General features: G+C 40.2%; 1 protein-coding gene across 3 annotated transcripts in view; it reads left to right on the top strand.

The window, feature by feature from the left end:
• Positions 1-19,369, top strand: part of cadm1a (cell adhesion molecule 1a) — a 287,497-nt gene extending 268,128 nt beyond the window's left edge. For 2 of the 3 annotated variants that reach the window (XM_068331131.1, XM_068331130.1), the window contains 4 exons: positions 187-276; positions 6,290-6,322; positions 17,600-17,728; positions 18,975-19,369. In XM_068331131.1, the coding sequence (XP_068187232.1) occupies positions 187-276; positions 6,290-6,322; positions 17,600-17,728; positions 18,975-19,093 (371 nt within the window). In that variant the 3' untranslated portion in view covers positions 19,094-19,369. The remainder of the gene's footprint in view (positions 1-186; positions 277-6,289; positions 6,323-17,599; positions 17,729-18,974) is intronic. The other variant, XM_068331132.1, reaches the window with a different exon arrangement.
• The last annotated feature ends 6,023 nt before the right edge of the window (positions 19,370-25,392 follow it).

Raw genomic sequence — 25,392 nt, 5'->3', positions numbered from 1 at the left:
GGTTATAACGCAGCGTCATGGTTGTGTGTACAGTATTTAATGCTTCGTCATTGTTTGCGGCCGATTTTGACGCATGCACAGCGACTTCATGGCTTCTGTGACTTTTCTTTAGCCTCATGCTTTTATACTCATTTGTTTACCCCCCCCCCCTTTTTGTGTTTGTCATGTATTTGTCCTCTCATTCAGATGCTCCCACCACTACCCCTATACCCACCACAGCCACCACCACCACCACCACCATCACCACCACCATGTCCTCCCCCGAAGCCAATCAAGGTACAGTATCGCCCTCACATGACCTGCTTCCTTATTTTCTTTCTCTTTGCCGTGTTTTTGTGTGATACCTCATCCATGCATCTCCATCATCAACCCCAGACGTACTCATATGCATGTTTCATGACCGATAAGGGGTTGGGGGGTGGGCATGGGAGATGGAGGGGGTGCTGTCGTCATGTCTCCATTCATTTTTAAAGGCTCCGACAGCTGCTTTGACATGCTTTCCATTATTTAACAGGTAAAAGTTCACTGCGGAGGGATTTCCACGTGTGTCGGGCAGCGGCGAATTTTCAAATGCAATAAAAATCAAATGTTGAAGTATTAATGATGGAATTTAATATGAAGTTGGACGGGGGGGGGTGATGTCTCTACATTTGCTAATCCAGACTACAGGTCCATTTTAAACTCCTAGGCATGAGATTTGGGATGAAGGCACAGATTATTTTCTTACACAGCCTCAGGTAAATAAATCAGGTAAATCAATTTTACTTTAAAAAGTTCTATAAATACAGATTAGTGCAGTAACATGACAGCTGAATGCAGGCTTCAGACCTAGAATTATGAGTAATTACAGCGCTCCGCTGCACAAAGTGATGGTTCTTCTGCTTATTGACTGTGCGTGGGTGTGTGTGTGGGGGGGGGGGGGGGGTTGTGAGGACAAACAGCAGACCGCGACCTCGCCGCTGTTGTTTTGGTAGTCGCTGCATGACGGTGGATGTCAATACCGATTATTTCCTTCTTCTTCTTCTTCTTTTTTATTTATTTCCCAACAAATGCTTTCACTGTTTGGGTTTTCACAACAGACTCCACGCATTAAAAAAAATAAAGTTAAAAAAAAAAAAAAAAAAAAAAAACACACACATTTTGAGAAGTTGTTTTGTTTTTCCACACCAAAACGCCATCCAATGACAGAAACAGCATGGAATTATGGGAAAAGCTAAAGCCAAATAGGTTTCTAAGACGGCAAAAAAAAAAAAAAGATGAAATGTAGATGCTGGAATCGGTTGCATCAGTTTTATAATTGTTCTATTTCTGTAAACTCAACGATTGGTTTTTCTTAAAAGTGTCCCTCGTTCACAAAGTCTATTAAAGATCACGCTCCGGGTCGGTTCTGGGAGAGGAGGAACCGTGGGGTCGAACAACCAAAAAAAAACAAAAAACATCCCAACAAACACGAGCGCTGGAAAATTAGGCCCTTTTTGAAATAAGCAAATTTTATCTTGCTCTTGAGAAACAGAGCTCAGGGCTATTGTGAGTATAAATCTCCAAAGGGGGGGGTGGGGGGGGGGCAGATAGAAAACATCAATTTATGCCTCGACTCAGAAAACAGCCTGAGCTGCGAATGCAATCAAAGCCTCTCTGACAGACCGCTCAATTGGAACAAATCTCACGAGGCTGGCAGAAATCACAGGCATTGTGCTTGATTATGCCATCTGATTGGATTAAAGAGAATACCTATCTATGCAGGCTGATTGATAGCTCCTTTGCTTCAGAGTCTAGAGTTCTGCGCAGGGCCTGTTTCTGATTGGGCGCTGATTATTTCTCATGTGCCTGCTGAGAATAATAGTTACTAAATCATAACGCTAAAGATCTGAGTTTTCCCCAAGACTTCCTGCACTAAATATTTGTAATTAAATGGGGGGGGGGTGTATGATGACTTAACTTCAAAGAAGAATCATTTACTGAAAAAAGTTTTTTTGTTTTTGAATAATAAAATGTACTTGGCTTTAATTGCTGACGCTAAATCTAAATTGCACCTTTAATTTATTACATATTTATCACATATTTTCATTTCGCGGAAAGTTTGTCTCGGTATTCTAAGTAAAAATCTGAATACTTTTGCCGCCTCTGACCATAACGTCCATCCAAATCCCAAATTGTATTGCCTTTGCAGATGTTGCCAAATTCTTCATTTGGCAAAAATAAAATGTCATTTGTCATCTTATTCTATTCTTATTATTATATTTTATTCTTATTATTTGTCATCTTATTCTCCCACTTCTTCCCTCCTGATGGTTAAAATGTTTGACCCTTAGAAACCAAAGACAAAAATGAGAACTATGGAGACTTTTTGATTTTGTAAAAATGAGCCTAATTTCCATTTCTATTGGGGGCCGTTGGATTGATTTGGTATTGATAGAGTAATCGGGAAACTTAACTTGTGATAACTGATATTTTAGATGCTATAAAATTCATATTACCCTCCAGACAAAGACACTTACAGTGTTTTTCGCACTATAAGGCGCACTGGACTATAAGGCGCACCTTCAATGAATGACCTATTTTAAACTTTTTTCATAAATAAGGCATACTGGATTATAAATTGCCTCTGATTATAAGGTGCACCTTCAATGAATGGCCTATTTCAAAACTTTTTTTCACATATAAGGCGCACTGGATTATAAGGCGCACTGTTGGTTTTTCAGAATAATAAAGGCTTTTAGGTGAACCTTATAGTCTGGAAAATACTTTATATGCAAAGTTGGAGTCAATAAGTCAAAATTCTACCACAAGGACTTAATGGTTGAATATAGACTTTTTTTTTTTTTTTTAATTTGAGGAACAGAATATTTCACAAATTATTTTCAAATCCAAGTTCGGTTTCTTAGAATTATTATTCTAATAAGTAGAATAAGTAGAATTATTACAACCATCATCATCCTCTACTGTCACTGTTCTGTACTGTACATGATTTCAACCCAACCGTTATTTCCAAGCTAAAACACACACACACACACACACACACATATGCAGCTTCTGCCAGATGTCCTTTCCTTTGCTTCCAACTATCCGGGGCTTTCCATTATCACTGCGTCTATAGATTGAAGGCAGCAGACTCATGTGGCCGTATTATGCTCTGCCAGCTGATTTCATTTACCCACAGCGTGCCGCAGAGATCAGAAACCCGCTGCCAAACGAATCTATCAGAGTGGGATGGAGGCTTTTTTTTTTTTTTTTTTTCACTTACCCATAGAGGGACAGAACAGAGCACTTTAAAAAATCCATTAGAGCCCCAACACATGGCTCTTAAGTGCTCGGCAGGGTTTTGAGAGTGACGTGGGGAAATAACTACATTTCTATTCTCACTACTAAATAAATTTCTAAATGGAGATTTCTTGCAGCTCCGACAATTAAGGGCGTGTTATTATGTCACTCTTTATGCTTCTCCCAGCCTCTTTCAGGAACAGAATTTTCCGCTTCTTCCTATTTTACATCCTTTTGTTTCTTTTCCCATGATGCTTTGGCTTGCTCATGTACCATTTCTACATCCCCCCATACGAGAATGGCTTTCCTTTAAAAAAAAAAAAAAAAAAAGCTAAATTTTGCTCTCTTCGCAGGGGGGGGGGCAGGCTGTCTATTATCTTTTTAGCTGCAGCCGTTGGCCAAAAGGGTGACTTTTCGAGAAACGAGAATCAACCCCGGAAAAGTTCACAGACGTTCATCCTCCAGTGAAACACGATCTCTCTCTCTCTCTCACGACCCCCCCCCCCCTCCATCATCACAGCGTGACTGATCATTCACTAATTTAACACGCCGGCGCATGAACATTACCACTTCAGTCCTGAATGGAAAAAAAACAAGTGATATTAACGTGTATCTGGTGTCGATAAAACAATCAGGTGACAGACTAATATTACCTTTAATTGATGGAAAGACTGTAAAAGAAGATTCATCTAGCCACCACAAACCCCCCCCCCCCCACACGCCAAAGACGGGACTGGGAGAAGACGAGAAAAAAAACCAAATCTCCATTCCATTTGTCAAGGTCTTAAAAATACACCAACACCATCTGGAGAAGCGACTTAATAATTGTATTAATTTAGACGTGCCTCCACCTCACATTTTCCCCCCGACTAACGCGTACACACAGAAGCCAGATAACGTGATATTGTTCCCATTTTGCTCACTTTGATTCTTTGTCCGTTTTAACGCTGCAGCAGCCAGCTATAACTAATTTGATTAGAGTCGATAGCGGCACAAAGACTGCCGCCACGAGACACGAGAGCATCGGTAATATTACCTTCGCCTTGGCATCATGGAAAACACGTGTGTCTTCTTCATTCAGATGTATATTTGGAGATATATATGTATATATACTGTGCATATATAAATGATGACTAATTCAAATCATAAATTGCACCATGATGCACCAAAAGTTCTTTCATCCACTTTGTTTCCCACCAACATCCATCAGAAATAAAAGCAGGACATGTTGTGGAGAAAAGTGTCGCCCATTAAGACAGTAATCCAGCTGCCAGTAGGACGCTCATCAGCCTGTTGGCATTCTCACTAGCGGTGGTGGTGGTGGGGGGGACTAATGCATTTCTGCCAATATAATAATGATTGGCACGCAGTTATCTCGGCACGACGAGCTGGTTGTCAGGTTGGAGCGAGGCAACGGAGGGCTCACGGGAGCCATGGCAACTAGTCACGGAGTTGATGTGTCGGGCGATGACCAGAGGAGTCAGAAATGAGGAGTTACACGTGACGGCCGCCTGCAGGCCACGCCGCCTTTGTGTCAGCATGCATGAAGCCAAGGCTTCACCTTGATGCCAGTAATGAGTCTCTGCAATAGATCAATAGATTTGATCACCAGACTGAAAATTATTAAATCACACAAAAGTCCTGCAGGCGCTCAGATCTCTCTTTTCCCTTTTCCTTATCTGTTGTCTTGTCTGTGACATTAAAGATGGACATTTTGCTCATGTGAGTCATGTGAGGTGAGTCAGCGTCATTGGGAAGAACCTCCGTCTCCAAACCCGAACTAAAATCCATCCATCAAAGTATACGTAGGTTTTTTTTGTCCGTTTCTGTGCAGAAATGTTGATGTATTTTAAGATTGTGTTTGAAAGACGCAATACAGAAAGACCACATTAAAGAATATTAGAATAAAAAAACAGGAGAGGGAAAACAGGGATGGAAAAACAGATTTAAAAAAAAAACAAAACTTTGTGAATCTTCATGAATCCCGTTGTGCCTGAATGCCGACATAATTAAAATGCAACTGTAAGTATTGCATATTATTGACGGCCGGAGAGATACTTTCCCCTTTGGTTTATTAAAGCCTCGGCGGGTTAATATGGAGGTTATAGCATAAACATTACACCTGTACACAGTGACATGTTTATTACTTTTCAATCAAACTGACTTCCTGCTAGACTGTCGTGTGGCGACTGGGTAAAAGCTGTTTTACATCTTCACCTCGCGGCAAAGTTTGAGTTATCCTTGAGTAATCCACACATCTTCAGCTCTATAGATTATGCTGACCTGTCGGTGTTAATCCTGGTCCGTGGTATTATTCAGCATTTTTTTAAATTTCATATTATAAGAAAATAAAGGCTTTTTAATGCAGAAAATACTGTGTGTCAATCTGAATCCCCTTATTCTAAACCAATAGATGCTTCTATCCTCTTACCAGCCGTCCTTGTTTTTGTGCTTTCAAACTAAGATAAAGTTCAAGGTCATCAGAATCCGTGGCGACGCTGAGCGCCGCTGGAACTTCCCTGGATTCGTTGCCAAAGCGAACGTCCCCTCAGTAAATAGATGCTAAAGCGTTTCCCGAGTCGGACGCTGCAGCATTATGCAGACACACACTTATTTTCTCTTGATAGTCTGGCTTTTCTCCACACCAGAGCTGCCTTCAGCACACCATAATAGTCTCTTACATATCTCCTCAAGCAGTAGTCACACTCCCCTCTGAGTGGAACGTCCAGCGCCAGTATGTGTGTGTGCGTACGCGCGTGTGTGTGTGTGTGTGTAGAAGCTTATGTTTATCTCTGCACTGCCTTTGGTTCTGTTTGATTTCCCTTAAGCCTTATGTCTTTTGTCATGTTCTGGTCTTCTGAATGCTTGCTTATGGGTGTCATTTGTTTTCTCCCCCCTTGCCCCCCCCCCCCCCCCCGCTCCCTCCCTTGCCTCCCCCACCTCCCCCCGTTTCTCCTTTATTTGCATGCTGTTCCTCCTGTTCCACACCTCCCTGCACAACTGCCATGTCCTCTCCTTGTGTGCTCAGACACTGCGCCCAGCACTGAACCTGCAGCTCATGGTTGGTATCTTTACTTTCCTCTATATGTGTCTCTATTTTTTATTCTTTATTTTTATATCTTGTATTGTGTTTCTGCTGCATGCCTGTTTTTTGTTTGTTTTTTTACTTTTGCACAGCTGACATTATTGTGCCCAGTCTGCAAACGTCAGCTGCGTGTCTGGTGTCAATCATCCGCCGATGGTTGGGGACTGATGGGATTGTGCCTTATTTTATCTTTGCATTACTTAATGAAGTTCCACACAGATGCTAAAGCCATTTACTGATACTTGCATGGAGGCCTGGAGTTAGCATTAGCATCCTGTTTCCACCTGCAAGCCACTTGTGGAAAAAGTTGCACCGACAAACCAATCACAGGAGCCACAGAGGAATATGCCCGCCCCCCAAAATCCAGGAGCGATTACATCAACAAGATGAATTTTTTTTTTTTTTTTTTTGTGCAAAACCGGACCTCATTTTCTCACTTAATTTGAATGATATCCATCATTTTCATTTTTGGATAATTAACATCCGTTTTTCGACACTTTCTCATAATATCGCTTTCCCAAACTTACGCTTGTGACATTTCTATCAAGTATTTGCTCTTAAAGTTGTACTTGAATTAGTTATAGTTAAAGTTATAATGAGGAAATGACTTGGATTCAACACTTTTGGATTATTCTTGCACACCCAATAGTTGTGGAGCTGATATTCATTTATTTAGTTTTACAGTTCAGGGCGAGGCTCAACCTCAAATAACCCCAGGATCTAATAAATTACTGCACTGTATGTGGCAGATTATAAAATTACCAGAAAAAAAAAAAAAAGGTAGAAAGTTCAGCTTCAGAACCCTCAGGGCCCATAAAGGTCATCTTTTTATACTTTCTATGAATAGACTTCCTTCTTTTCTTTTCATGGTCAGATTTGATCCAAATATAAAAAGCAGTCAGACGGCCTTTTGGAGGTGTGAGGTGTAAATAACCTGGAAGCAGACGTTTTATCTTTTTAAATGATAGATTGAGACTGATAACAGCGTGAATCGCACACGCCGAGAGGACGGCTTTGGTTTCAGAAGCGATAGAGACGTTTTGAGATGAGAAAGTTCCTGCCCTCCTCCCGGGTTTCTTATCCTGGTGGTTTTGAGTTATTTTTGTGTACGAAGGCATGAATCACAGAACCTCTTGTACCAAACGTTTTTCAATTAAATTTGCAATTTAAGCTCGGGTGCATTAGTGAGGGATTAATTTATTCTTAGAATCAAAATCCAATCTCTGGTGATGTTTTCATGTACGTCTGCCCCAGAACTAATTTAATAACGTGATATTTTTGATATGAAGGGGCTTCCTGATCGCCTGTGTTTTCATGGTAAATTGATGAAGCTAGAATATGCAGATTGGGAGGTTTCGTTACCAAGAAGTTGACCATCGTCGCCGTAGAAACCTCGAAAATACAACTTGTTGAAAAAATATCAAAAGGCAAATTTAAGTTTTTACAAGTTTAGAAATGAGTAAATGTGTAACAGGTAGAAGAACGCGTGACAACCAGTGGATGGTTTAAATGGAGGACAGATTAACGGTTAAATATCAACTACTTGTGGATTTGAGTGGTCAGATATTTAAATTATATCTGCGATATGTGTGTATTACTAATATTTAAAAGTTTAATAATAAACTTTAAAATTTTTCAACATAAACTTTATTAGCTTGATCTCTTTCAATTCACTAATCTAATCTAATCTAATCTAATCTAATCTTCCTGCGTCTGTCTTTGACATCAGCCTCCAAAAATTGCAGATGCGTTTGGGGGGAAAAAAAATGCTAATTCATGCCGTTTCCTCGCATGAGACACCGAGTCGGCGCCCGTTAGAGAGGCGTCTGCACTGACCGCCTGGTTTTGCCGTATCTTTTCGAATGTTGTTGCCATGGTAATGTCCCCGCTTGTGGTGACTGAAAGGAAGGAGAGGAAGCTGAGAAACGATTGAGTTTGAAGGCTCTTCCAAGAGATTGTCCATTCCCCGCTAAAATAGGCCAGGTACAAGAGAGGGGGGGGTGGTGGGGTGGGGGTAGGTAGGGGAGGGCAGCGGGGAACAAATTAAACATACCGCAGAGATAATAAGAGGCTCTGAAATGAGCTGCCAGCACACAGGAGAAGTGGGTGTTGGGACATTTTGTTCTTATAAATGAAGCTTTGGCTCTCAAGATCACATAAGAGACCCCCCCGGAAAAGTGGGAAAACTCCTGAATAATGACAGATCTTATTACGTCTGTCGATAAAGGAGCTCATTTTAAGAGGAAACCCTGTTTTTAAACTTGTTAGAAAAAGTACATATCGCCCTGCAACACCTCAAAATCGATAATGGGGGGTGTTCCGTACGCGACTGTCGTGTCACCGGGGAGATAAATCAACCACCTGCAAAGGGAAAAGTGCTTGAAGGGTCATCGTTCTGCTGGTGGATGTTCAACCGGGGTTTGCCCCCCCCCCCTCTCATCTCGCACCAACCCCTAACGAAAGGCCACATGGGGCGGTGGGGAGACGTCAGTTTGCTGGAGCTGATGGCGAAAAACCCACCGCCGACTAATTTCCCCATCCAGGAGAGGTGAGGGCCCCGTCTTCAGGGGTGGGGGGGACACACCTGCCAACGCGGCTGTCAATGCCAGCGTGTGAAAGTGGCGGCATATAATTGAGCGGCTGGTCTCAGATGTAATAGAGGAGAGGGGGCTGCAGCGGTTTTAATGGCCACTTTTGCCCGGGGGTGGAATCAAGCAGGACTTTTTTTTTTCGCCCTTGGGCGAAGCCGTCGCCGCCGGATACCGTCGAAAGATGCGAGACGGGAACGGTAACGTGTGGTCAGGTGATGGTGACGACGATGACGACGGTTCTTCAGACTGTTTATCCTGTTTGGGGGGGAGGCTTTACGTCTGTTTGATTTGGCTCACGGGGGGGGGGGGAGGCGTCTTTCATTTCGAGCCGTCGCAGAACTTCAGAAGACAGCGGTTCACAGGTGATGTCGGGTCACCTGACTATCAAAGGGACAGATGGCATCGCCAACACTGACTGCATCGCTGACTGGGTGACATATTGTGGGGGGGGGGTTAAAGGGTTTTTTTCTTCTTGACAGCAGCAGTTTGAAGATTGTGTGCACACAAACGACTGGGTTTGATGATGAAGAGATGGATTTTTTGGGGTCCAGCGAAGCTTTTTTTACAGGATTTACGGCTTTTTCTCCCACCCCCCCACCTACCTTCGAAAATCTGTACAAACAGATAAGATAATGTTTGAATCTGAAGAATCTCCTTTTCCCATTGATTTTTTTTTTTCTTTTGGGGGGGTGGGGGGTGCTTGTGATGTTTGCGAGAGGAAAAAAAGCTCACACCTCTGCGAAGCTGCACCGTCAATATGATCATCATCATCAGCGCTCATGATGACGCCGCTAATATGTCAATGTGTAGAAGGTGTAATGTAGAACGACAGATTTCCTTTTCCACCCCCCTCCCCCCCTACTCTAACCCTAAATCTCGAACTTTAACCCCAACCGTTTTCTGTTTTGTTTTTTGTCACCCGACTCCCCAACTTCCATCGGTTAACATTCTCTGATCTTTCAGCTACTTTTCAAAGTGTCCTAATGCACCCCAAAAGGATTTGAACGCTAGTTTCGGGTAATCACTTAGTCCTCTTGACTTTGTTTGCACACATGCTTGTTTTCTGTTAGCAACCGGTCTTTACAGGTTTTGTTTGTGAGAGCATGCACAGATGTTAGCGACGCTCCGGCGCTAAATATAGAGGGTGTCGTGCCGAGGCAACACCTCTGGATTCATCTAACCTCCCCAGATGTAGAGGCGGTGAGAGTTTGTGTTCTGCAGTGACAGCTGGAAGTTATTTCTACCGGGGGTTACATGAAGTCACAAAGATGTTTTTATGTGGGGGTGCATAAAGCCAAGGAAGACATTACATTTTGAGATGATTCCAGGTATGGATGTTTTCTCAGTGTTTCAAGAATTTCATTAATTTTAATTTATTTGTATTATAATTTATTATAATTTATATTTTTAATTTATATAATTTGTAATTTAATTTTAATTTGTACTTTAATTTTAATTTTATACACTGTTTTATACATTTTTTATACACCTTTATAATCCCCGAAGGGATTATAACATTTTGACCTTTGATAATTAACATTTTTCTAATATATTTAATATTAATAGACCAGACTAAAAAATACCCAGACTTGATTTACTAATCCAACAGAATGCACAGTTGGATCATAATCCATATCATAATCTGTGTGACATGCTACTACTGTGAAATGCCCATATAAGGTATTTCCAGTCAGTGGATTCTAAACGTCGTCCATATTTCGACGACGAGCTCAACGCTGAATATTCGCTTAGGGTGCAAAGTCTTAAAAAGCGTTTGATGGATCACCGCTACGTTAGCTATGGACAGTCACGCTGGTGAAATATAGCTTCGGCGATTCTTCAACGTTTCCGCCGCCAGCATCAAAACTGGAAGGCGTCGCCTCGGGTTTGAAACCGACTACCGACTGTTGATGAGGATCGTTAATATTAGGCCTAAATAATAAACTTTATCCACACTTTTTCCCAATGTTTGGACATATTTAAGCCTCTTCTTGGTAGAATTTGAAATTGTCTCTTTTTTTGCGACCTTGATGTGACGATTTCCTCGTCTCCTTGCTACTTCCGTGTGAATGCGGCCGTCGTCTGAGGCCTCTTTTCCTGGATTAATCCCTTATTTCCTTGGCACAGTTCCTTCACCCGCCGCTCTCTGCTGTGTACACACATCTGCACAAAGCCCCCAATGTCATTTCACTGATACTATTCTGTCTCACAACACAGGATACACATAGTCTCCTCTGTTGTTACTGTCAACCTACCAGGAGCAGAGTGGGGGGGGGGGGGCAGACGCAGGAGTTGACTTAAGGGAGATAATTTAATCAGCGTCTTCCTGTGACTTTGACCTTGACGGATTTTTCTTCTCTACGGATCACTTTTACAGTTTAACTTATTTACTTTTTATTTTTATTGTATTTTATTTTTTTGATGATGGGGGGGTGTCATCCGTTTCTTTATAATGAACATATCATCAATTGTCAGGGGGTTGTTTTTTTTCTCATTTTGACCTCTCTCACACAAGTTCAGATCTCTGGTGTCAGGGGGGGTGGGGGGTGGGGGGGGGCTAAAAAATAAATAATTCAACCTGAGCTCGCACCCACCCACACTGACACACACACACACACACACACACACACACACACACACACAGGGCTTCTCGCCACCTATCACAACCACAAGCATAAATCCCAGGGAGTTTTTCAGCCCTTGTTGAAATGACCGAGGCTGGAGGCAGCTCAGTGACAGCGGGGATGGGAGGAGAGTGTTGGGGTTGGGGGGTGGGGGGTTGATAATCACGCATGAGAGAAGAAAGGGCAGCCTGGCGGATGGAGAGAAGCTCCACTGGGCTTCCTCTTTTTTTTTTGCCAAACAGTGTCCCCATTAACAGGACTGATGTGCATCTCTGCAGCAAGCTGCAAACTCATTTGGCCTTGGGGGCCATAGAGAGTCCTCAATGTGTTAGGATAAGTCACTCCTGAGACCACTAAAAGCCATTATTAGAAGGTGTTTATCGAGCTAGTCGTGGCCTAGATACGATGTAATATCCTGAGAACAGTTATAGCCCATAATTACGGTATATTACATTTTGGATGACGACCGTCCGTGATTAGAGAAATGATGAATAGCTCCATCAGAAAAAAAAACAAGGTTCTTGGGGAGAGATAATGTACTGTTGGCTTATTTTTATCAAGGAGCTCAAACATTTGCTTTTCCCACTCCTGACGCCGCTGTTAGGCGTCAAACATGCTCATTCATTACAAAGAGGGAAGTTTATGTCGCATAAGAAAATATCTGCTTCCTTTGTTTGGATTGCACCTTTTGCACACATAAGGAAATATTCAATCACTTTTACAGCGTGTTTTTTTGGGGTTTTTTTAGCTTTGTTCAAGTTGATGTGAATGAGAAGGATGTTTGTTTGAAAAGACTCGATATGTTTGAATTTATAATGAAATCAAACTTCAGTTTCCGCTCTCTAAATGGTGACGCCTCGCATCAAAACACGGTTTTAATCGCTCTAGGATGATAAGTTATAGTCACTCTGAACAAATTAAGAAAATTGTCATTCACGCGTTATCTTCCATCTTTCCATCCCGAATGCAAAGGTCAAGTTAGTTCTGTACAGAAGTTGCGTTGTGGCGCATCCAGCCTCAGGTTACATTATAATCACTCCCTTCTCTCTCATGTTAATCAAAAAGTTTAGATTTGCCTGAAAAGACTCCGACCCCACATTTGAACTCACAGACAGTTTCACAAATGACTCTTTTATAGTCTTTTTTTTTTTAAGAAGATTTAATTCCTAGTATCAAGTTCATAGTAACTACATTTCCCATAATCCAAAACGATGCAAAGAAATGCTTTAAGAAATGTTATTAATTTTGTATCTTATTGTAATTTTTTTGAACATTTCTTTGTGAAAAATATCTTTTGCAAAGATTTGATCTCCTATATTACCGTTTTTATTCATATTTCTTGCAACCGAAGGAGAACTTTGCCTCTCTGCGATGACGCCATGCTGTTGGTTATATAATAGTTCTGGGACTAAAACTCAGCATGTCTGCTCTTGTTTTCAGCATTAGTCTGACTTTTTTGAGAAACCTCCAAATTCCTGAAAGTGGAACTCTTGATTGTGATGTTAGAAATGGGAGAAGACTCTTGGTGATGTTGACTCCAGCCTCCTACACACCTGCAACTTTCCAACTTATGTGAATTGCTGACTTTTTATTTGTCTATTTGTGCACCTGCCCACCCCCATAGGTGGTGTTTTCCTCATAATGCCATCTCCTCAGCTTCTTCCTGACTCGATAAACCCGAGTCGCTCTATATGTAAGCGGCGTCTCGCGCCGCACCGAGAGGCGAAGAGATTCAACTGACATTTTTAAATAGGTTCAATGAATAGGTTCATCGGGACTTTAATTACATTCACTCTTTAACCGAGAGTGTTGTGGGCAATGGAAGTGGATCTTGACAAGCCAATGTGCTCTTATGACACCCCACCCACGTAGCGCCGCATTATTCCTGATTGCCCCTCTATCACCAGGCAGCATGGGCACACCAGTGAAATCACTAATGCTTAATTAGCAGATTAGAAGATCCAATTAGAAGATCTCTTCTGTCTCCAATCAAGCTTCTGTCGGCGCGGCCTATGAAAACGAGCTACTCCCGCGTCGGTAGTCCAGGTGGGCGTTCCTCCCCCGCGGCGGAATGACCGGCGCTGATTGACTGTTGCCAGCTTTTGTTTAGCCCCGTGGACACTTTTTGTTTGAAGGCCCGCTTGTGATTCATCATTTATATTTCAGGCTCGTTCTTGAAGGGAAACCGAGGAGGGAGTCAAGCGTGGAGATCCGTCCAATCAGACTCTCCTGCTGTTGGGTTGGGATTACCGCGTCTTTGGTCTTGACGAACATTTACATTTACGAGTTGCTCATTTGGGGGCGCACCACGAAGGAGCTGCCCGCCACTCTACCTCCCATTGTATGCTTACTGCCCCCTTGTGTGTGCTTGTGTGTATTACAGGCGCCTGTACACGGCGTGTGATTGACTAACAAAAAAACTAGGGTGTGCGTTCTTAATTTCCCTTCGGAGATTATAATAGTGTATAAAATTAAAATAAAATTTAAAAAAGGCACACTGGATTATAAGGTGCATTGTTGTGCGGAAAATACTGTATTTTCTTCCAAGTGATGGTCTTTAAATTTCAATAACTACACTGAACACCTGTTGAAGAATTTTCCAATGGGTGTAGCTTAGTTTGAATTCGCCATTCGACCTTTAGCTGGGTCTCGGCCAGGGCGTCAAGTTCACTTTATTTATTCATTTATTTATCTATTTTTTATTTCTATCGGCCAGTTATCCATCAGACCCCTCGGCACGCGTCTCATGATTTGCAGAAACATTACGGTGCTAAAAAAAACATGCCGAAAACTTGTACTGCAGATGTAAATTGTAAAATACTGTACAATTATTATAATGTTAATGTTTTCTGCTACATTTAACTAAACATCATTATTTTTCTCTAAAATCAGTCATTTAATTAAAACCACAAACAGAAAGCTGGACTCCCAACTGTCTCGCCCTGTGAGGATGGTTTCTACCACTGAAATAAATATGAAGTGTTAACTTAACCCAAGGAGAGGCTGTTTCCTTTGTAAGTGTACTTCCTGTTGGAAATTAGTTGTGCATAAATGTAATTTCTGGGAGATGGGTTTGTTTAATTGGAGCTACCGTTTTAGAATCCGTCCCCGGCGTCTCGTATCAATGAGCTCGACATCAACTCATCAACTCGTTCGGTATCTCTTGCCTCGGAGGCAGTTTTAACACCTTGTTCTTTTGGCATCCTCCTGATATTTATTCGATTATTTGAACTTAATTAAAAAGACCCCGAGACAACCAAGTAAACTCTCTCAAGAGAGCTGCGGCAAATGTTGTCCTAAAATTCCCCTGGAGTCATGATTGCTAAATTGACGATATTTTTAAAATACTGATATTTTTATTCAAAATTTCCATCTGATTCCAAACACCTGGTAGATTCTTCCCAGTTGTGAACGGCAGGTGCGTTTCATCTCCGACAAAAGTGACTTTTTAAGGAAGTACAATAAGCAGAATTGCCCTGAATATGTATTTCTTTGCCTCCTAATGCAACGACCCGTGCAATTTGAAGCTTGACTCCCTGTGTGAGATAATAGCACAAGTATACTGTGTTTCAGTAGGTGACAGTAATTGCTCATAAGTGATACTCACTGATATGACATGCAAATTGCTTTCTATGGTGTTATTGGGACTGAGTGCTTTCAGAAACTGACAGCACGTCCTCCACAGCTGTCATCCCGACAGTTTCTGGTCTAACAAATAAGCCTCTTTTGAACATGGAACCCGGACAAAAAACCTTTTAATTATTGCCGGCTTCGTCATCCCAGAAAGATCTCTTCTTCTTTTTTTTCGTGACTCAGCAGCATCAGAGAAAAATAATAAGAGGAAATAATCGTTTGAGATAGTTGAGAGCGAAGCTAAATGGATGCTTTATTCCAACCTGTTGGATTAATTGTTGAGATAATTTTCAGCCGTAATGAAAATTCAGAGATGATTTTTTTTTCTAGATCTTGGTTTGGAGTGTCTGAAATGTTCATATTACTGATGGGACCGATGGAAAAGCTGTAAAATAAAACCCAGGTTGTGGTAAAACAGAAATTATTCCTCAAATTACCGTTCAGCCAACTCTGTGTTCGCTGTCCGATCAATCCATTGATCCCCATTCGGCACCAGGTCAATGATTCCTTTGTGTATAACTACGCCCCAATATCAAGTGTCCTCTCAGATACTCATAAAATTAACATCTATGTTTTAAATTCTAGTGGAGATCACAAAGTTTCTATTAATATCATAGATGTCAGGTGTATTTAAGCGTCAGAATATGAATGATAAATATTTTGGATTTATATACTTTTACAGTCAGTATTGTTGAGGTTTAAGAAATTATGTTAATGAAAACAGATAAAACTTATTGTAGACCGAAGAATTAGACGATGATCTAAAGACTTTTATGTTCTCTTTTCAGCTCCTTTTTAAAGTGAATTTGAACCAGGAAAGTTTGGACAACCTAAACTATTCTCTGAATCCATCCAAGCCACACCGACACCTTGACCCCCCCCCATTACCACACACACACACACACACACACACACACACACACATAGACACACTCCCTTGCTCACCCCTGAAAGCCAAAGTCCACATTAACATCGTAATAGGAAATTGTGTTAAAGCACAGCTTTAGTAACCTGACAAGAGCGAATTGGATGTCAGTAGGATTCCTGCTCACTTTAATTGAATCTGCCCAGGACTAAAAAAAAAAATAAAAAAAAGTGAAGTCAAAATAACCTATTAGATCCATCAGGTAATGTTTTGTTGAATTTGACAGATAGCACTGCTCTGGCTCCACGCCACCTCTTTTATCCCTGCAGGTTGGGTAATTCAGGAGCGTAGAGGTGGGCGGGCGCTGATGTTATCCATGATGTTTCGCCCTCTGTTTCTGTTATTCGTTAATAAAGTGTGGCCCCGGCTCTTTCTGTTTCCTGGAGCTCACTCAGCAAATCCCTCGAGTGCAGGACTAGAAAGGAGAATCATGAGGAGGTGTTTCGGTCTCCGGCTCATGGCTGGTGGGGGCTGCTCCACGTGATCTGATAGCTAAGAAGTGGACGTGCACCCTCCAGACTTTTTATGCATTATTTCTTTTCTGTATAGTACATCTCTGAAACATTAGCTAGTAAGTGAAGGTTGAGTGTGATGAGGTAAAATGCATTTGGGATGTATATATAATATGATGGAATTAATTCTAGGTCTTATATAAATACAAAATCTCACACTCTCTGCATGTCCTCCTGTAGCATGTAGCCGTGGGCTACCGGTGAAAACACGCTCCTCCTCAGGGCCAATCGCATCAACGAATGGAAATTAACTTTGGGTTGTCATGGATCCCTACACCCTAATCAATAGCTTTCACATGCCATTACAGCAGAGCTTCAATCGTTCGACGTCAAGTCCCTGACAAAAACCGCAAACATGCGAAAACACGTGCAGACGAAGGAAATCCTGCTTAAATGTTCTGCAGTTTTATTTCAGAGGCGCGTTTATCGCCGTTTGCACATCGTCTCTGAGACTGTGTACAAGGTGCACCTCTGTTCTCATTACATATGCATTTAAGAGGGGGGTGTGGGGGGGTATTAAATACAAACAATAGAAGAAGGCTCAGTAACCAGGGGTTGATTATGTATTCTGCAGGAGAGGCTGAGGTCAAGCTATTTGCTACTGTCAGTTTTGCAGTGAAAATTCTCCATATCTGAAAAGGAGGTGTCGACACGGGGCTGATGGGATTTAGAAGAGCCCCAGAGAAGACAGGAAGGGGAAAGAAACACAGGCTTTTATATTAGAAAACAAACGAAGCCATTACTAAGTGATTAATTAATTCAATATCTGCTGTGGTTCAAATGGTTGGTGAATGGATGCTGAACTCCACGTTCTACATGAAGCTGATCTAGTTTATATGACCTCCTGATGTTTTGATAATTTAATAATAATCAGTGATTCCGTTCCAGAGTGGTTACTGCTCTTCTCCTGGGGTACCTCAGGGTTCTATTCTCGGTCTACTCTGATTTTTCATTTCCTTTGACTTCAGATTCACGAGCCGGAGAGGGAGCGCCCAGAACGGTGGATCACGCCGTCATCGGAGGCGTGGTGGCCGTGGTCGTCTTCGCCATTCTCTGTCTACTCATCATCTTGGGGCGTTACTTTGCAAGACACAAAGGTAGGTTTTATTTTACTTTACGAATGAAAGCTGCATCAGGTTCCATGGAGAACGTGTCAGGGTTCACGTGTAGAGGTACGATTAAAAATGCCCTAAAGACATAATGTGAAGACATCAGTTGGAACGCTAAAATTTAACATGACGGAACTGAAAAATAACCTCTTGGATTAAAAACTAGGATAATCCAATCATTTTTTGGATTATGGTAATTTATTTTTCCAGCTATAGTAAAACTCACATGAACTTACTTTCTTCTTTTTGAACTCATCGTGTTTTGGAACACAAACATGTCCATTTTTATTCTCTTTAAAATATAAATACATAGAACCAATCAAAACAAAACAAAAATAAGGTTATTATTGCTGATTAGAAATGACCAGTTACAAAAAAAAGAACACAAACAGCAATAAACTGAATTTTCTTTTATTACCCACATGAGTCATTGTCATTGCTCTTTACATCATTTTTTAAAATTACTTTTTAAAATAAAATAATACACTGGCTCAACTGTTTGGCTCAACATGAGCTGGAGCAGATGCTGGACATGAATGTTCATTAAAGTATTATAATGGTAGCATGACGGGATATGATTGGCTTTATATTTCTTGCAGTTGTGAATAAACAGAAGTAGAAAAATTATTTTGTGTATAATTTCAGGACCTTGTTGACAGAACCTGGGTTGGATTAAAGGCTAAAGGAATGATTTAACAGATACTTTTTTTATATAAATATATATATATATTTCATTGAAGCACATGACATGTCATCACCGACTCCAGCACCGACTTCTTTTATATTTTCCCACATTCGATAGTGGCTTTCCTCACCCGGAGCCGGAACATTGACTTCGTTATAAATCTCTACCGAAAGTGAATGAATCTCGTAAATTAAGTTTCAAGTGACTTGGCTTGTTCCTTTTCTTTCCTTTTTTTTAATTTTTTTTTTTTTATGCTGAATTTGTCAAGGTTAATTTGAAGGTGTGAGCCATGCTCTACCCCTACACTTAAGGTAATTTCAAAAACCATGATTTTCATGTGCCAATCTGGAGAGGATAGAAGAAAAAAAAAATAGAGGGAAAATGATTTGTTATCTGAATATTGCGGCTGGATGGTGAAGGGGCCACACGGAGAAGGATTTGCATGATTAGACACCGTGGGATGTCTGGCCATATTTTAATCTTTTGTATCATCTAAGCAGCAGGCTATTATCCAGTCCGTGACACTGTCCTTCATCCCCTTCGCCACAGGTACCTACTTCACACACGAAGCCAAAGGAGCGGACGATGCGGCGGACGCAGACACGGCCATCATCAACGCCGAGGGTGGCCATACCAACTCGGACGAAAAGAAAGAGTACTACATCTAATCAAAAAAAAATGGGACCCCTCACTCTAGTGTCCCTGTTTGGGACGCATAGCTTGTTTTGGGGGGGGCCAAAGGGGCGTTGGGAGGTCGACGGAGGGGATTTAAGAGTTTGTTGAGGGTCACTTTTTAGCGAGAGTAGAGGGGGTTTGACTGGTAGACGAGAGATGATGGGGTTTTAAAAAAGATGGTTTTAAGCCGTTGTTTAGTCTAGTCTGCAGATGTAGATGGAATGTTTTGTGTGTAAAAAAAAAAAAAAAAAATCAAAATCAAAAAAGGACAAAAAATGGGGGAGGGTCGGGGTTTTCGGTAAAATGAGAACGGGGAAGGGGTCGGGGTTAGAGGGTGGGGGTGTGTGTGTGTGTGTGTGGGTGGGTGGGGGGGTTACGCCAGACGTTGCCAGAAACCACTGTAGAGAGCTTCACCATTCAACACCTCCCTCACTGCTGGTACGAATTTTTATTTAGTTCAACCATTTGCAGAAAATTCTGTGCCTTGTTCTATCCATACTTTGGATTTGTGTTGATCCTCATTTGCATAACCTTGTTGCTCCCCCTACCCCCCCCCCCCGTTTCATCTTTTCCCCACTTGTAATTATCAGTGTGCTTTTTCTATGAGGGTTATATTACACAGACACTTTTCATTTCCTAAAAATGAGTCTACACACTCTTCTGCGTAACAAAAAAAACAAAACTCCAGTATACTGTGATTTGTCTCAAGCCATTACTTCCCTCTCTTTTGTTTTTTTTTTGTTTTTTTCCTGAAGTTTTGACAACTCCAAAAAAAAAAAAAATGCATGGAATGCTTTACATATCATTGTACAAAGGAAATATATTAAAAACTAATTTGATGTAGTTAATACGCCCCGTCCCACTCCCCGTCCTGAATATCACAACGTGTAACACGTAATCAAAAAGAAAGCAGGAAATGGAAAAATGTGAAATGTTTCTATTGGGCTAATTTGATTATATCCGCCTCAGTTTGTTCTTCAGAGCAGATTCAACAGTTCAGTGTTTTAGTAAAGACAAGTAGAACATGGTTTTTTTTCCATGCTGTTCTGCCTTTATATTGTTTTCACTTCTTCCTTTTGGTTGAATGAAATCCTTTTTTTTTTTTTTTAAATTCCACACCGAATTTTATTGACTTTTAACAAGATTAAAATTTACTTCCATCTGTTCTCACCATCCATTTTTTTCCCGTACGAAAAGGAAAGTAAAAATGTAAATGGTTTCTTTCTTTTTTTTTAGTTTTTTTAGGTTGTTTTTTTTTTGCAGACTCTCAGTCGAGATGACTCAGTAATAAACAGGCTGTTGGGAAGAAGATTTGCTCTTATTTTTTGATCAACTTGCAAAAACTTTTACTTAAAAAAAGGTTCAGCCTTAGCCCACCCCCCCCCAATCCCCCCTGAGATTTATTTTAAGGAACACATCCACCACATACGATGTAAAAAATTAAGTGCCGTCTCGTTTTCATCTGAGGGGGTTCACGTTATCTCACATAATCCCATGTAAATGTCAGCCAATGGAATCACACCTGTCTTGTACGCTAATCCTTACTCAGAAAATATTTTTTAACCATGTGCTAGAGTTACAACGGAGTACGTTTGGTGTCATACTCTCAATGTGAGTTTCGTCAAAAATGTAACATAAAGCAAAACGTCCGATTGAGTAAAATATCGTCAAACTGAAAACGCTTTGAGACGACGGTCCGGTCTGTCCGCCATCCATCGCATGTTGATCGCTTCGATGCTTTTTTTTGTTTGTTTTGGGGTTTTTTGGGTTTTTTTGCATGTGTGGTGCCGCTTCCCTCTTCTTTTATGTATCACCAGCCAAAAAAAAAAAAAAAAAATGAGGATCTGTTTTTCGCTGTGCCAACTGGGGAGCGCTGAGGAATGCCAAAAGTAATGAGTCGTTTGTAGCTAAACTTCATTCACATGTTGTGCTCTGTGGTGGCAATCCCATGAGTTGCATTAACGAACGCCCCCAGGCTTCTTAACATGACAACAAGGGTCTATTCATGGAATTGTTTGTCGTTATTATGTGTTCACACAGCAAACCATTTTCTTAATGAGTCCGTACTCTATGTGTGAAACCGTGGGCAGGTTTCAGTTGCATTGTGCACCTTTTTAAAGTTTTGAAGATCTGGAAAAGACAGAATAATATTGGACGCAAACCAAAGCTTGCCAGTAGAGAAATAAAAAAGTGCTTCTTTACTAACTGCCTGATGTTTTGGCGCCTTATCTTTGCCCTCAAGTTTGTTGACTGTCCACATGCAATAACTTGGAGTGAACTTTATTGCAAAATTCAAACTTTTGACTAAAATGCAACACAATTTTGTCCAAAATCGTTGTTTGAAATTGAGATCCGGAAGAAAAAGAGTTGATTTCAGATGGATAAAAGTAAGTTTGAATTTGAATCGCTCCCTACAGAATGTAGATATTATCAACGCACTTCATAACATCTCTTCTTATCGTATATTTAATGAGGAAATACGCATGAGTACTATGTTTAGGCTTGGTCATTAGAATTATTGTTCGATAATAAGTGTCCAGACTTTGTCCTCATGAGTTTTTGTTTTTGTTGGCGTCTAACTTTTTGTGGCGTCAGGCAGTCGACACAAATTTGGTAAAAAAAGAACCAAATTGATCCAGATGAATCTAAATGACACAAATAGATGAAGAAATTCTGTCGTATAAAGACAGAAGGGACAACAACAAAAAAGATTTCTTGGTACTGGAAGTATTATTTTACAGGTTTATGATTTAAATCATAACTATCACATATCAAACTCCCTTTTATGACAGTATCAAAACAATGCCACTTTAACATTGATCGCTGAAAAATTATTGGATTATTTTTGGATTAATCATGTTACTTGCTGTGTGGACACTCATATACAATATTCTATACTTAAATTACCATGTTAATGCATTTAATTGGGATTTTTCGATGTGCAGCTCAGATTGCAAACACATTTACAATGTTATAGCTTTAATATATCATAGTCATGCATGCAGACAGCATTCAGTCTTTCCATATTGAAAATTGTGGTTTGGAAGGGGGGGGGGGGGTCGTTCAAAGGCAGTTTTAAGAAAAGGTTCTCGTGAAAATGCATTTCACTTTCCCGAAGCATAATGTATCTGTGTGTTTTAAAAATCATCCCATGTTTGTTTTTTTTGTTTAGAGGGCTGGGGAAGGAGATGTGGATGTCATCTTTAGCTTTTCCACTGGATGGGGCGGTAGCAGAGGGGGGCTTCAGGCGTGATGTGGCGGATTAGGTCGAAAGATACTGTGTCCAACTCTCTCCAACTGTTTATTCTCCTGTGAAAACTTTAATTTTGAAGTTCTGTACTCGCAAAGGAATTACCACTGAGTTAACACTGTATGCTGATGACACTGTCCTGTGTTTGTTATGTGGCTATAGGTGAAGAAAAAGGGGAGGGGTTCTGATTAGGCTAGCTGTTTTACGGTCTGGTATCTGGTAAAGTTTATTAACTGACTTGTTATCGTTGCTTTATGAATCACAGAGCGGATGTCACTTCATTTGTCAGACTGCGATTGTGTGATTTGTATTTTACAGTGAGCACTATTTCGCTTCAGTGACATGTGGCAGCTTCCATTTAAAATTAGACTTCAAAATATGTATTTGCCAATAAAGGAATAGAACTGAATATTGTGTTCTCCCTTGAGGCTGATGCATTAATATTTTATTTTGTGGATATGAAACTTTTTTTGTGCGTTGGAGCAGATGGAGTGATTCTACAAATGTTTTATTTACAGGTAAAACAATATGACTACAACATTGAGTAGGTTCAAATTTTTTCCAGATATGGTGAGGATTCAATTTGAAGTAGATAAAATAAATCACATCTTTAGGTTATTGTACGTATCGTTTTAATTTCCATCACAAATGCCCTGTAACGTAGGAAATACACATAAAACATAAAAGCTTTTTTGATATTGTCTCTGACCGATGTGACTGCATCTCAGGTAGAATGCTAAGTTTAGGCCCCCACCTACAAATGAAGTGAAAGCAAGTACAATGCATCCTCATCCAATCAAGTGCAACACATTATTTTAGAGCCAAAAGGCAAAAATTGTTGATACTTTGCATATATGTTGTACATGTTTTCTGTATTTTCCTTAATATTTGGTGTACTGTAAAAGATGTGTTAAGTATTGCTTTGTGTTGACACAGGTCATAAAGAGTACACTGTTTATTGGAATGACGCTGGATCAGAAACCTGTCGTGACTGTACTACTGTCACTTTCAATGCACCACCGCCTTTGAACGCTTGTTTGATTCCCAAACTGTTACGATTGTTTCACCAGTCATTGTTTTTTAGATTGATTCTTTTTTTTTCTTTTTTTTTGTCTCTCTGCTGTTCTTGGGAAATGTTAATGTGTTTTAACGGAGAAAAAGGAGTTCCACATTCCCATACACATTTTGTATTGGTTCATAAATAGACATTTTTACAAAACAATGAAGAGTTCTTGTCTTAATAAAAAGGAAAAGATATTAATGTCCAAAAATAATCAGTGTTGGTATTATTTTTTTTCTCAAAATGTAAATATATTCAAGATGAAATCTTTGGAAAATTAGATTTAAATTGGTTATTTCAGCTTGTGCTGAAGTGTGCGATCAAAACTACAAATTTATCAATCAAAATTGTACAGAATCTTGTAGAAAAAAGTCTTTTAAAGCTTCTTTAAAATTTTCATTGCTCTTGACATGAATGCCATTTTATGAAGTGGTCATTTTAGATTTGTATGAAAATGATTATTGTCTTATATATATATATATATATATATATATATATATATATATATATATATATATATATATATATACACTGTATATATATATATATATACTGTATATATATATATATAAAAGAAAAAAAGACAATAATATTATATATATATATATGTATATATATATGTATATATATATGATATCCTTATGAGGAAGTTACCCTGACAATCTTTAGTCGTGGTTATTTAGATCAAACTCGATATTTTGTTCTAATTTTAACAAAAAAAAGTATTGTGCCTCTAGTTTTAGTCAAATTTTTATTTTCTCACCTATATTTGGTTATTTAGATGAAAATGAGTCTTTTTTGTTTTTTTTTATCAGCTATACGGGATGAACATAAGTGACGTAAAATTCAACTTCACACCAGGGACCTTTAACCACAAACACTCATAGCCCGCTGGCTCTTTAGTGCCCCCCACTGGTGAGTTTGATGGCCAAGAAGTCAGCCATTTCAGATCTCACCTTCAATATTTTTTTTTTCAATAATAATGAGGATTGGGGGAGTGACGTAAACAACCTCCCCCTCCTTAGCAATTATTGACTGGCTTGTTGTGCTCATGAAACATTTTATGGACGGTAGTAAAAACGACTGATCAACGGCGCCCCCCACCACAGACTGGAGCTGAACGCTTCATTAATTTGTTATAAAATGAATATTGTCACCTGATAGAGAATTTTAATCTTTATTTTTTCGCTCACAAACAACAAGAGGACCTCACACGGCCTCCGTGTACCCCCAAACATAAAAAACTTTTTAACTCTTGCGGCACATTCCCCCGACAAAATGTCTTGTTTTGGTTCGTAGGAGGATCTGTGACGCTCGGGTTCACCCAGGATGTGACCTCTGACCTCATGGGAGAAAACTGCATGTATCCCACATCTCAACCACAACCTCCATCCCCCCCCATGGGACCTTCTCCCCTTTCAGAAACCCCCCTCCAGAAGGGTGACGCATGAAGAAGCAGTATGGTGACGTCTGAATTTGGATTTACAACAAAGAGGGGTTTTTTTTACCATTCCTTGGCAGCGCTCTTGTTATTTATCCTGTGAAACCTTTGCGGGTGCAGATAAATCCTTTATCACACGCATCAACTAGTGCGAACACGGCGCAAAAAAAAAAAACAACCAACAAGCGCATCTAATTAACAAAACCACGGGGTAAAACATCGTGAGTAACGTCATGAAAGCTTAAATAAATTTTGACAAGATGTGTTCTGTGAAAATCAATCCCCTGCTTCCCTGCCTGTGGAATGAGTGCAGCGAACATTTTTTTTAAAAAACCCAACACCTCAAATAAATGAAGATAGTGTTATCGATTCAACCATTGAATTGACACAAGGCCACAGCTATCCGCTGTACAAAATGTATTTCATAGTTAACGTCGCCTTTACGTCAAACATTAACACACCTGTAATACTCAGTATTCAGTCCGTGACTTTCACAGAGGATGATATTATCTTTTTAATTACATTTCCACCTCGGGCTCTC

This window comes from Antennarius striatus, chromosome 13, assembly GCF_040054535.1.
Source record: "Antennarius striatus isolate MH-2024 chromosome 13, ASM4005453v1, whole genome shotgun sequence".
Classification (NCBI taxonomy): Eukaryota; Metazoa; Chordata; class Actinopteri; order Lophiiformes; family Antennariidae; genus Antennarius; species Antennarius striatus.
The sequence above is the reverse complement of the archived record's forward strand: the minus strand, read 5'-3'. Positions and strand labels throughout refer to the sequence as shown.